At 43.5% G+C, this 14,180-nt stretch overlaps 1 protein-coding gene across 1 annotated transcript; it reads right to left on the reverse strand.

The window, feature by feature from the left end:
* Positions 1-11,045: 11,045 nt before the first annotated feature.
* Positions 11,046-13,888, reverse strand: LOC147899657 (G-type lectin S-receptor-like serine/threonine-protein kinase At1g34300). The gene has a single exon (XM_087377862.1). The coding sequence runs from the start codon at positions 13,851-13,853 to the stop codon at positions 11,382-11,384; it is 2,472 nt and encodes an 823-aa protein (XP_087233988.1). The 5' UTR covers positions 13,854-13,888; the 3' UTR covers positions 11,046-11,381.
* Positions 13,889-14,180: the final 292 nt, after the last annotated feature.

The raw sequence follows: 14,180 nt of genomic DNA on the forward strand, positions 1-14,180 counted from the left end.
CTAATAATGATGCACAAAATAAATATACCCCTATATATATATATGCAAATACCTTCATTTTCTCAGTACCACCAATACTCTCTCATACTAGTTCATTCCTTCCTACCATCACATTTCCCATAGCCCCACCATCACTGACTGGTAAGAACAAAGTAGACTGGAAGACCGGTTGATTCAAGAACAAAAGCTCCCAATCCCTCCCGATGTATACAATGCAATGATCGAAGAGAGAAGAAAGAGGAGGCAGGAGGAGTAGGAGGAGGAGGAGAGGACAGAAACCAATGAGCAAATAGATGATGATGAAGAAGATCATGGGGAGCAATCCAATCCTCAGAGTCAGCCCGAGGCACCTCAAGAGCCAAAAAGCAGACCAGAAGAACAGCAGTGCAGAAGACGCAGATTGGAAGAATGGGCCAAAGGACAAGAAGATGCCAGGCAAATGCGAATTCAATTGGCTCAACAACAAAGGGCACAAATGGAGAGCCAACAACGATGACCCGCATGGCACAATGCTACTCAAGACTTTCCACATTCTAGACAGGGTGGAAAATCTTTGCCAGAATTGCATCACACAGCAAAAGGAAAAGGCAAAGCTCATAGTAGGCGAGGTGGAGGTGGAGGTGGAGGAGGAGGTGGAGTCCCTAGAAGACATCGCAAAAAGCCTGGAAAAAAGGCGCTTCAAGAGATAAGAAAGTATGAAAGTAGCGTGAACCTTCTAATCCCAAGAGCTCCATTCGCTCAATTGGTGAAAGAGATTATGCAGTCCTATCGGGACGACTATCGTATTCAATCAATCACACTGGCCACCATACAAGAAGCAGCAGAAGTGGCGATTGTAACTCTTCTTGAGGATGCAACTTTGTGTGCAATCCATGCCAAAAGGGTTACGATCATGGCAAAAGACATGCAACTGGCAAGGCGGATCAGAGAAGACCCACAACTTAGGCCATAGATTAGATTTTTTGTTGTATTCACTATGGACACCAATTTTGGCTGTCAAAAGCAATTTTGTGCAAAGATGGTTGTAAATATTTTTTGTAATAGAATCCTTTGGAAACTATTTTTCTTCTAGATTTTCAACTTTGAGCTTTCATTTTCAAGTGGAATCTTGCAGTGTATTATTTGCTTCCATATTTGATGTATGTACATAATGTAATTGATTGTTGATGGCAAATAATCATGGTAGAATGTAATTAGTCACTAGTATGTAATTAGTCAATAATCATGGTAGAATGTGATTAGACACTAGTATGTGATGGGGGATGCATCGCCCCAAAAAACAAAAACAAAAAAAAGCCCCCGAGGGTGTGATGGGTGTATTTGTTTCTTGTGTGTGTGTATAAGTGATGGGGGATGCATCCACACAAAAAAGCCCTTGAGAGGCCCGGGTGCATGCAGGCGTGCACCAGGGCCTCTCGGGGGATTTTTTTTGTGTATTTCTTACTATAGGCACTTTTTTTTTTTTAATGTATTTCTTGTGTATGTGATGGATGTGTGTGTGTAAGTGATGGGGGATGCATCCCCCAAAAAATAGCCCCTGAGAGGCCCAGGTGTGTGCAGGCGCAACTTTGGGCCAGATGGGGTCCCTGTCTACCCAAAGTCGCACCTGCGCACACCTGGGCCTCTCAAGGGATTTTTTTTGTTTTTTTTTATGTGTATTTCTTGGCATAGGCACTTTTTTTTTGTTTTTTTAAATGTATTTATTGTGTGTGTGATGGCTGTGTGTGTAAGTGATGGGGGATGCATCCCCCAATTTTAAAAAAACAAAAAATAGCCCCTAAGAGGCCCAGGTGTGCGCAGGCCAGATGGGGACCTGTGCATAGGCACGACTTTGGGCCAGATGGGAAAGTCGTGCTAGACGGGGTCCCCATCTGGCCCAAAGTTGCGCCTGTGCGCACCTGGGCCTCTCAAGGGCTGTTTTTTATTTTTTTTGTTTTTATTAATGTATTTCCTGTGTGTGTGTGATGGGTGTGTGTGTAAGTGATGGGGGATGCATCCCCCAGTTTTTAAAAAACAAAAAATAGCCCCTAAGAGGCCCAGGTGCACGCAAGCAATTCAAATTTAAAAAATAAAGAAACAAAAGACCATAAGACGCCTGCCTCTGTCAATTCTTTGAAGGCATCCCAATAGTCTGAAAGAAAATCTTTGTGCTGCTCCAGTACAGAGCTCATTGTGAACTCCATGTTGAAAATACTGTGGTATAAATGGAAGTTACTCTGAGCCTTGCATTTGTGAAGAAACTCAAATAGGAGCAAATCTGGAGAACTGTCCTCTTCTGGTTCCATTTGTTTTTTGATGGAAGAATCAGCACTCTGCTCCAGCCTCTTCTTTTTGCCTGTTCAAAAACTTATATACTATGAATTCTATATGCTGACATATGCAATCAGTGAATGCATTGTATACTCTTGCATAACCTTCACTCATACTGTATTTGGTTGGAGAAACATAGGGATCACTGTAGGAGTGCACCAGCATGTCAGTTAAAAAATTTGCAGCAAAATGCGATGTGGACCTGTTTGAAATTCCAAACTGCTCATATCGCATTTTATTGCAAATTTCTCTATTTGGCTTCTTCCACCCCTGTGATTGCCTTCTCTTTGTGAGAACATGTTCTGGTTTTTTGACTTCCATAGCTGTAATCTTCTTGCATAAACTCCATTCATACTGTATTTGGCTGGAGAGACAAAGAAATCACTGTAGAAGTTCATCAGCATGTCATTTCAGAAATTTGCAGCAAAATGCGATGTGAACCTGTTTGAAATTCCAAACTGCTCATATCGCATTTTATTGCAAATTTCTCTATTTGGCTTCTTCCACCCCTGTGATTGCCTTTTCTTTGTGAGAACATGTTCTGGTTTTGTGACTCCCCTTAGTCTCTGCAATCATCTTGCCTAAAATAGAAAAATAACATCCTGTATGGAAATGCATAGGCTCAAACCAAGACAGTGAAATCACTGAAGGAATGCAGATCTTCAAGTGTGATATTTGCATGTGATCTTCTTGCATAACCTCCATTCATACTGTATTTGGTTGGAGAAACATAGAAATCACTGTAGGAGTGCACCAGCATTTCATTTAAAAAATTTGCAGCAAAATGCGATGTGGACCTGTTTGAAATTCCAAACTGCTCATATCGCATTTTATTGCAAATTTTTCAATTTGGCTTCTTCCACCCCTGTGATTGCCTTTTCTTTGTTAGAACATGTTCTTCATGTCTGTGATCTCTTTCCAATCCTTTGTATGCAGTTTTTCAGAGTGATGGCAAGAACCAAATCAACTGCAAGGCAAGTTGGCAAAGGACCAGGTCTTGCAGCAACAGCAGCTGGGACAGGTTCCAAGAAGTTTAGTGTGCCTCCAAAGGGAAGAGCTTCACATGGCAGGAAGGGTAAGCCAATGAGCTTGCTCAAGCAAAAGGCCAAAAGATTGAATAAGGGTGCAGGTGTGCTAAGGGAGATAAGGAGGTAACAGAAAGCCATAGGTTTTGCAATACCCAAAGCACCCTTTCAAAGACTGGTGAGAGAAATTTGTGACAGTTGGAACCTTGGGTTCAGGTGGAATAGAACTGCCATTCTTTCCTTGCATGAAATGGCAGAGGATTACCTGGAGAAATATTTTGAGGATGCAATGCTTGTAGCAGCCCATGCTCACAGGGTGACTTTGATGGCCAAAGATTTCAACACTTTGTCCAGAGTGAGATGGAGATATGACAAGCTGGTTCATCCTGTGGAATGGCAGGACATCAAAATGAGAGATATATTGCTAATTCCACCTACAAGGAAGGTGAAGGTTGATGAGGTAAAGGTTGTTGAGGTAACACACTCAAAGAACACCAGAGGGAAGGCTGCTTATGAGGACTCACTGAAGCAGCAAATAAAAGAAACAAAATCTGTTATAGATGTGGAGACTGGAAAGAAGGAGCTACACATACATAGAAGGTTGAAGGAGCTGGGCCCTGATGTAGTTGTACATATTGAGGATGAAGTTTCAGTCAATGATTTTGATTTGACAAAACAATGCTTAGCAGCATTGGCTAACAAGAATGAGTATTGCTCAGATACTATCATTCTTGCAATGCTCTAGTAAGTGTCTTTAAATTTTACATTTTTTGCAAATCAATCCTCCTTGTAACTCTTTTATAACCTACCCTAATTATGTTCTGATCCTATGCAGCATGATGAGAAGCTGGCTTCACCCCTCTGTACAGCATACAGTCCATATTGTTGATCCAGCCATTTCCTCTAGATTAAGAGATGCAAAGGAGACTCCCATGAGTATTTCCAGCTGGTTCAAACACTGCAATTTTGAAGTAATTGATGTTTTGCTACTTCCATACCATAGTAGATATGTGGGTGACTACTTCTTTTAAGATTCTTCTTTAATATTGGGAACTCTTGTAGCCTTTCATTTTCTTATGCTTTTTTCCTTATGCAGTGACCACTGGAGTTTTGTGTCTATTGACATCCAGCAGAAGCAATGCTTTCTATTCAACTCTCTAAAAAACACACACAGAGAGCTGAAATTGTAAGTGCTGTGTGTGCTTTTTGAACTCAAAACTTCATTATTTTGATACCATACTAACTAAATTATACATATTGCAGTTGTATTAGAAGGCTATTAGATGCATTGGATCATTGTCCTCCAAATGTCTCTCTGTTGGATTCAATAGAGCCATTAAGTCTAGAGGTAAAAAGTCTATTAAATGCTATGTCTTTGAACTTATTGAATAATTTTGTTTTGTGCTGATGCTCACAGTTTCTAACATTTTTTTCTAACTCTATAGACACCACAACAAAATGATTCAAGTAGTTGTGGATGGAGGGTGCTGATCAATGCAAAATATATGTACTTTCAAGCTACTTTGAAAAGGAACAGCCAGATCTGGTAAGGAAAAATACTTTTCATTTAGCTTGAAGATAATTCATAATGATACAAAGTATTCTAAATTATCCTCTGCCATTGCAGATGAAAGAGGATAGCTTCAGCCCCAACTATGTACATAATTTTAGAGCTCATACAATTTGGAGGTTTTTGAGCTATGCCTCCCCCAAACCTATTGTAGCAGCTACTGTGGAGCTGGGTGAAAGCTCTAAAGTACAAGAAGGTGTCATACACCTTGATCCCACATATGAAGCACCTACTGTTGAGGACCAGAAGCCACAGGAGCAATCAAAGAGTGCTGAGGAGGAGTAGACACAGGAGCAAAGACCTGCTGCTGATGTTGAGGAGAAGGTGGAGAAGCAGCAAAGAGAGGCTTCTGGGGCAGTGGAGGAGACAGGATGGAGCACGGACAGGATGGAGCAGCAGAGAGAAGATCCTCCAGAAAATGTAGAGCAGCCTCTGGATGAAACTGTACATAAATAGAAAATGGATGTTATAAATATGTTGTACAGATTCAGCTAAACAATTCTGTACAAAATCTTACTTGATTGAATACAAAACCTTTCTTTATGGAGTCTGTGTTATCTCAATTTTAAAATTTTCTATGTCTTTGCATTTAACTGAGCTCTCTCTTCTTCTGAGTAACTGCAAAAAAGCAATATGAATTAGAGTGGTAAATTAAACTAATAGCAATGCTTATAGAGACTAGGATAAATCAGATGGTGTACCTTTCTGTTCTTGTAGATAAATAAAAAGTCATTTGAGATAGAACCTTCAGTCTCAAACAGAATGTCACTGCGCAATTGAGCTAGGGAGCAACATTCTCTTAACGAGATATTGGCTACCACATCACCATTCTCAACAACATCAATATCAATAAGTTTATTTTGTGCACCAAACGACTCTTCATCTTGGTCCATTGGGACAAGCTTTGTGCCTAGCATTCGACTGCGCTTGTAATAAAAAGAGAAAATAAAATTTTGTGATGCAACCATGTACTTCAGTTGCATAGAAGGTTGGACCACCTCACAAAACACTGAACTACATGTCTTCTTATCCCAACCTTTATCCAAAAATTGTGGCATGCATGCCGAATTTGTTGCTTTAACTGTGAACATTGTTTTTGAAACCTTTACTGGAAAGGTATTAAACAAGTCTACAAAAACTATGAGAGGCATGCACAAAGAAATTTTTACTATCCTAGTGGCAATATTGGGCCTTAGAGCTTTCTGTACTTCTGTAAAAAGCTTCGCCCTATATGCCTCTGTAACACTAGAATGTGGGTGAGGCCAATCCACCGAATTCCACGCCGGAAGGTCTTGTTTTATTAATACACCATGTGTGTTAGCTTTGTCCAGCAATTGATAAAAATGATCAGTAAAAAATATACCTGATTGAGCTAGCTCCGTTGCACATCGACCTTGGTATTGTTGTTCTCCTATCGATCCATGCAGAACATCTATAAATCCCAGAATACAATCGATGTTTTGCCATGTCTCATACGATGAAGGATATAAATCTGAAATAAAACAACACAAGAATGTCAATAAGTTAAGAGAGAAAGCTTCATCTTAAAAATCCATACACCTCATGAAGGAAAAAACCACAATAGAAAAATATACAATTAGGCCTGTGTTGCGGAAGATTTTTTGGATAGTCTGGCAAGACAAGTTCTTTATGCATGCACGTGCTGAATCAAAACTTCTTTCACGGATATCTTCCCTTTGGTGATTTTAAAATCTCGTACTCTTCCCTTCCACGATGCCAAGAAAATGTTTTTTGTCTGGGGTCTTTTTCTTTTGCTAGGTTGCATGAGCACCCATGCTCCTTTCGAAACACTAAACCTTTCCCAAGTTCCTTCTGTTTTGACTGTACTTGAATTCTCTACCGACGAAATAGAAGAAGCAGGTCGACGGGGTAAGGATGTTTGGTATAATTCTGCCTTCGTAGCATTATCATCCACAGAGCGTCTTCCACAAGAACGGCCGTGGTTTTGGTTCACCATGGAGATTTTCTGAATCTGTAACAATAGCAAAGTAATGTAACTAAGATAACAATTTGAAGTTTCAAGAAAGAGAAAGTGGGCAAACAGACAGTTGACGAGAAACATCTTACTCTACGCGAAACAGGATCAAGGGAGCAGTTTTGGAAAAGAAAGGCTGTTGCACAATGAGGCAATGGTGTAGAATGGTAGACCTTTCGCACGAAAGGCGGCACAACATTTGAAAATTCAAAGGAAGGTGGAAGCGGGAAGGATCTTGTCAGATAAAATGTCAGTTTAGATTCTATCTTCTTGTCCAAAGATCTTCTAAGAATAAAAAACCAATCTCCTCATTAATGTAGCACGCTTGTACTTACATAAAGTATTGTTTCTTTTTTCTATTTTCTCTTATTTTCGTGAATTTTCAACGTTACGTTGGCCTTCTATTGATTGGTTGAGAGCTTATTTTTCCAAACCGTAAAAGGCCCCAAAATGAGCTCCCTTTTTTCCTAATGCTCAAGATAGTTTACATGTAATCTTAGATGTAGATGATTTGTTCTTAACATGATCTACTAGATTATTAACCTGTCTTGAAGTTCTTGAAACTGGAGCCCGTGGCTTGCCACAGGTTGCAGTGTGATAGTTCGTCGAACCATAAGAAATATTGGCTGTCGTGTCTATGCATACATCCATGGAGGTCATGCATGAAAAGGAGAACGCTCCACACGTATATCCTACCATGTATCAATAAGTAGTTGGGAAGCTCATATAGAGCCAGCTTATGATAAAGCCATTATAAGAGGATACTTTAGCCAACTTGCCACCTCCACCAATCATGTATCTAGAAGCTAGTACATTGTGGAGTTTGTGTATTTCTATGAAAGAACGGCAAGACAACCACGTGTCCCGTTAGTGTCATCTTATATTTCTTCTGTTAGAGATTGAGGTGTCGATCAAGAGGCTAGCCACATGTCCTTCATATAGCTCTTCTCTAGCTACGTGCATTTATCCTCATTGCTCTAACTTCCACGTGGCAATAATTGTTCCAACAAGAAATCAGCTTGGAGGATCCCTACAACAATCTTTTTGGTCTACAAAGTTGCACCTACGAATTCAGCTCAGGCAAAGATACAATGCACGGCTTTGCTTGCATCCCATAATCTAGCTACAAGGAATGAAATGCCTATGGTTTCTTCACTTTCAGGCCGACACTGACTCAGCTAGAGATTTTGGTTTTCGCTGTAGGGACGAGTGAAAGAGAGACAGAGGGAGAGAGCGAAAGCGGATCAAGGCAAGAAGCATTTTGTTTTCTAGATCACGCATGGGTAGACTTCCTGAATTTATTAGGAGGCAACAAGGTGGCAATCATGAAGGCCAAAGTGATTCCCAAAATGGTGAAGCTCTTACAAAGCCCGCATGTGGTAGTGCAATAGACCGCGAGTAGACCGCGACGGTGACAGCCTTCCTTAGTCTGTCTTCATTGGATGGGAACAAGCCAGAGATCGGCGCCTCGGGATAGTGACGATGCTGGTTCGCATCCTCCAAAGCGAGAGTGGGTAGGGTCGAAGAGACGTACTGCGAGCACTCTACAACCTCTCCATTCATCTGAGCAACATGGACTGACGATCTTGGAGGTAAGAACAGTGAGGATGTTGGAACATGATATGGCAGAGATGGCGCTAGCGACACTGAGCAACTTGGCGACGATAGAGGTGGGGAGATGAGGCATAGTAGAGGAGAGGGAAGTAGTAGCACATCCATTATTGATTGAGGAATTGGCGTGGATGGAGCCAAGAGAGGGCGATGTACATTCTGATGATGGCTGTGCATCACATCAAGGCGCAGAGGGAAGCGATGGTGAGCTTGGGTGCCATAGCCGAGCTACTGGAGCTGGCATTATTGGGGATGAGATTGATGCAGAAGAGGGCCCTCTCCCCCTCTCTTTGCTTCCCTCCTTCATTTCTGTGACTTGCATATTCCCACTCTCAATGTCACGGAATAGTCCCACAACATAGTAGCGCGAGTGATGGACAGCATTGTGGACACACTCGGCGCTCTGTATCTCAAGTTTCTAGCATACAGATCATGATCAACGCGTGGGATCCCAACAAGAAGATGGGGATCTACTACAAGAACATGTCATCTTCTGTCGCCTACAAGGACGTACCGAATGGGCAAGATTGGATTGCACTGTTCTATTAGGGTCACGAGAACAACACAATGTTGCGGTTGGATCTAAAAGGTAACATTGTCGCATTGGGCAAGTTTGTGGGTGTAACATTGAAATGATCTTTGGCCACGAAGAGCACCATTCCCTTACAATTTGAGATGGCTTTAGATACGATGACATCTAAGACCATGGAACATTAGACAGCTTGGGGTCGATGGCAGAGGGCTTACGCAGAACCTCCTTTCGATAAACTCTTTTGAGTCCGGGTCACAAAGGAAGCATAAGATCTAGAGCAACAAACCACCGTTCTATATCCACAAATGAGGGGAGCCTTTCGGAGAAAACTAGATACACCTCACAATGTCCTTTTATATAAAGCTTCACGTCTAGTGCTACATTACGTCAATAGCCCCCACGTGCTTTGGAAGCACCCAAGTGTTATCTGAAAGCTCCAAGTAGAAGGTGTGAAGCTTGGATAAACTTCTAAGCTTCTCAACCATCTCATACTCGGAGCTACAATAAACTTGAGATTCGTAGATGCAACTACATGCCGTTCTCTAATTAGAGAGCAAACGACCATGATATAACAAGAGTACATAATTGCCACAGGCTGCATGTCAGGTGTATACTAGGCTATCAATTAGAGTTGTGCTTTGATGTATGGCAAGTGTTATAGTATTGGCAAACGACTCAAGACATAGATTGGAACAAAGGACAGTAATGATAAAGTTAGTGGTGTGTTGGCCTGATAAAGTTGTTAGATGTCGCTTACAGAGCGCTTTGTATGAGATATCCTTTGGGATCTTTTAAGTAATACAAGAGCAAACCACTTTCAATTTTAAAAAAACAATGGACAGTAATAGACACAACTTCTGTAAATATAAAAGGTCTCATTTTGCTTACCTTGGACCACCAAGTAATTTCATGATTTAGATGTGCATATAGGGCCAAATCACCAAAACGGTCGAGACGACCTCTCAGCATGACAACAGTTTTTACTCTCAAATGGAAAGTTAAATCATGTGTTAATAGTAGGAGTATGGTATTCTCTGATGTTCATTTGTGATCCCTATCCGTTGGTAAGTTTGGGTGGAAATTTTCAATGTTAAGCAAGCGCTAAGAGATTGTCACATGGGGAGGGAAGGCAATCAAAGAAGCATGCATTGGTCACTAAAAGAGGCGTGTATAAGTCGATTTGAGACTCTGCCCGAGTGCGAATGGTTGACCCTACAAAAGTCCATGTTGTCTTGCGTCCAATATTGCCATGTAAGTCCATGCATTTTGTTAATCGTTGAGGGGTACTAAACCCGTCGTAGACGAGTCATGTTGCTCGTTTTTATGAAAGAACGGCAAGGCAACCACGTGTCGCGTTAGGATTATAAATACCATAGAGAGATTAACAACACTTGGCATCAATTGAGTTCTCGAGAACTTATCAGAATACGGAACTCCTACTCTACAAACCATGAGTCATACACTTTGCACACTCACAATGTATCATGCAAGGAAAGGTTTGCAAGTTTGCGTGACAATTGACACTCATATTGACGGTTATTTTGAAGTTTCTTTCAATGCTTTCTTCTAAAAGTCTTTAGAGACTTACATACATTCCCGTCATATGAAATAAACGGCTGAATTATGGTTATAAGTGGTGTTTGAGTTACGAGCAAGTTTAAGAATCTGCATCAAGTGAAAGAAACACTAGATATAGCTTTGTCGAAGGTATTGATGCTTCACTCAAGAAGCATGTCGGCTAGGTTTCTTAAATCTATGAACACTGGCACGCAATATCTTGAATGATGGTAATCCAAAAACACTACAATCTCTAGCTAAGGCTGTCTCTCAGACGATATTACAGATTAGTGCTGACGGCATCGAGAAGAAAAAAGATGGAGCAAAAACCATATTAGAAATTCAGTGGAGCAACGTAGTCATAACATGCATTGAGAAGAAGAAAGATCGAACAACAATTAGAGATCGACACAATTCCACGACGCCGGACTCGAGATTGCGCATTAGAAAAGAGGTTGTCTTCCATTACGTAGAATCAAATACATATAGCTGATAAGGCAACAGTTCGTCTCATGAAGACGGTTATAGATATCTGCATGACAGTCCACTCAAGATAGGTTACATATAAAAGTTAGATACAGATAATTTGTTCTTAACACAGTCTACTAGATTATTAAACTGCCTTGAATTTCTTGATAGCTGGAGTCCGTGGCTTGCCACGGTTTGCACTTTGATAATCCGTCAACGCATAAGAAAGCTGCTAGAGTTATGGCAGAGTGGAATTTGTGGGCTCTTTCAACAGGATGCTGGCTACTGAGCTAGTTTTCAGCTGGAGCTGGTTCATTCGGAGACCTGACCTCGATGACTTAAGTATGAGGGAGGGGCAGGCTCAGGAATGGGCAAGGTTCCTTCCAGCATCTGCACAACCTTTCCCATGGATGGCCTGGCATTCATATCCGCTTGAATGCAGCAGAAGGCCACCTTCAACACCTCCTCTGCCTGCTTGTAATCCACTGCCTCCTCCCCCATCCTCGCATCCACCACCTCCTCCACCTTCCTCTGGTATGCCCACGTAGGGAAGCACCACTTGCCGCTCGGCTCGTTCATCGCTGATTCCGAGAACTGATAGTTGTTCCTCCCGCTCACTATCTCTAGTACTACCATCCCGTAGCTATACACATCTGCTTTCGACGTTATCGGAAGATTGCACACCCACTCGGGCGCCAGATACCCCCTCGTCCCCCTGATTGTGGTCATTTTCACCGTATGATCCCTGCTGTAAAGGTATGCGAGCCCAAAATCAGCTACTTTTGCTCCGTATTTCTCATCGAGCAGAATGTTTTGAGGCTTGATGTCGCAGTGTAGTATGCAGTCCAGGCATTCCTCGTGCAGATAACTGATTCCTCGCGCTACACCCAAGCAAATCTGAAACCTGGTGTTCCAATCCAAAGTCATTTGGGTGGAAGACTCATGGAATAAGATTCCATCCAGAGAGCCGTTTTCCATATACTCGTAGACTAGAAGTCTCTGATCACCCTCGGTACAAAATCCAATCAGACGCAGCAAGTTTACGTGATGGATCTTACCAATGGTGGCGATCTCTGCACGGAATTGTTTTTCACGATGAGAAATACCTTCCAATCGTTTCACTGCCACGAGTTTGCCATTTGCAAGTTGCCCTTTATAGACTGTACTGAATCCCCCGGCTCCTAGGATGTGCTGGAAATTTAGAGTGGCAGCTTCCAATGCCCGGTACGAAAAGAGGGTAGGAGATCCCGAAACCCCGTCCATGTCTTTGTGAACCTTGATATAGCGCTGCCTGTTTGCGATTTCCCGAATCAAGAATGCAAGAACAAGAACGAAGCACAGCAGCACTGCCCCAGTGGCGACGGCCAGGAAGAGGATTGTCGTCTTGTTGCTCTTGCTTTTCGTTTTTCCCACGGGAGGCGAAGTTGTATTGGAGCTAGCTGGTAGCTGCCAGAGCGTTTGCAGACTCCACTCCGTTCCAGAATCTGAGTTTGGAGTAGAAAATTGTAAGGGGTTTGCATCGGATATCTTCAGAAAGGTGCGCCGAGTTGGTTGAGCTGCTCTGCCGTTCTGGACGCGGTTTTTGAGCCAGCAGTGGCCGCTGCCGTCGAGAGAGAAAACGGCAGCTAGACACTCGCAATTGGAGGAGCACAATTGCTTACAGTCTGTCTCTGATAGAGGTGCGTTGTCGTAATAGTCGTTCGTTGGGAAATCTATGCCGTCAAGTTGAACGTATTTGGCGCTTAGACAAGCAACGCTGCTGAGGTTATATTCAGGACGGCATCCTGCAAACAGATTGCCGGAGTCAGAGACATTAAAACCGGGTGGACAGACGCAGGTGGGTTGCGGCTGGTTTATGCAGATCCCGAAGTCGCCACACAAATTGCCGGGTACTTTCGTGCATACATCCGTGAAAGCAAGCCAAACCGTGATCCACTGTGCCGAACTGTTATCCCAACTGTACACCCGTAGATTGCCGTCCATGTCAAGTGTAAGCCTCCGCAAGCTCGCCGTGCCGTAATCATCAGCATAAACGGTAACAGCTCCCTCGCCACTGATGTAGAATAAGACGGTGCCATCGCTCTGAAGCTCTAGGTAAGACGATTGAGCGTCGGCTATTGGAGGAACAAGGCGTAATCCGAAGTCGCAATAACTGGCTGCCGCGTAAACAAGCTGGGGCACTGATCCAGTCGAGTCATTCTGGAAGCGGAGAGAGTAAAGGCCGGGTGCGTAGCTATCGGAACGCTGACGGGAGACGAGTTGGGAGGAGATGGAGAAGCGCTGGGAGGAAAGGAGGGTATCGGTGGGGTGATCGAAGCTCTGCCAGACGGAGGAGTTGGAGGAGTTGAGGAGGAGGAGGTTACCGGAGGTGGAAAGGAGGGCGAGGGTGACGCCGAGGTGGGAGGTGTTGGAGGACCAAGCGAGGGAGGAGCGGTCGAAGAGGAGGAGGTCACCGGAGGGGGAGAGGGAGAGGGAGGAGGAGGAGGAGACGGGGGAGGAGGGGTTGGCAATCCAGGAGGGGTGGGAGGAGGGGGAGGAGGAGAAGGAGATGGCGAGGTAGAAGAGGGAGGAGGAGGAGGAGGAGGAGGGGGGGCGCAAGGAGAGCTGGAAGGCGGCGGGGCTGGAGATCAACGGCGGTGATGTGGGCGTTAGGGAGGCGCCCGGCTTAAGCACGTCGTTTGCGTGCACATCACAGCCGTTGATTCCGCAGATTATCAAGATCCGGAGCAGCGCCACCGCCGCCGCCGGCAGAGATGCGCCTTTCCGCTCACCACCCGCCTCCATCGCCTCGCCCTCTTTCAAACCCCCTCCACCCCCCTTTTGCCTTTTTATAACAATACTACGTACTCCCACCAACCTTAGTTTGCACTTTTCCTCCCACCCACGCCAATGTCCTTTTCTACACCCGCTTGTCCTTGCTCCAAACCCCTCACGAAAACACACAAGCTTTTCAAGACTTCCCTCCACTCAAGTGCCTTTCCTTCACCTACGAAACCCAGCAATACATCAAATGCAATCTCGGGTGAGCTTTTCTAGACTCACGTATACTTGATAAATTTTCAAATTGCCTTTCCCTGCTTTAATACATCAAATGGAATCTTAGGGTCCTCA

Source organism: Dipteris shenzhenensis, chromosome 8 (genome assembly GCF_047967505.1).
Source record: "Dipteris shenzhenensis isolate YYH24624 ecotype China chromosome 8, Dip_SZ_1.0, whole genome shotgun sequence".
In the NCBI taxonomy this organism is placed as follows: Eukaryota; Viridiplantae; Streptophyta; class Polypodiopsida; order Gleicheniales; family Dipteridaceae; genus Dipteris; species Dipteris shenzhenensis.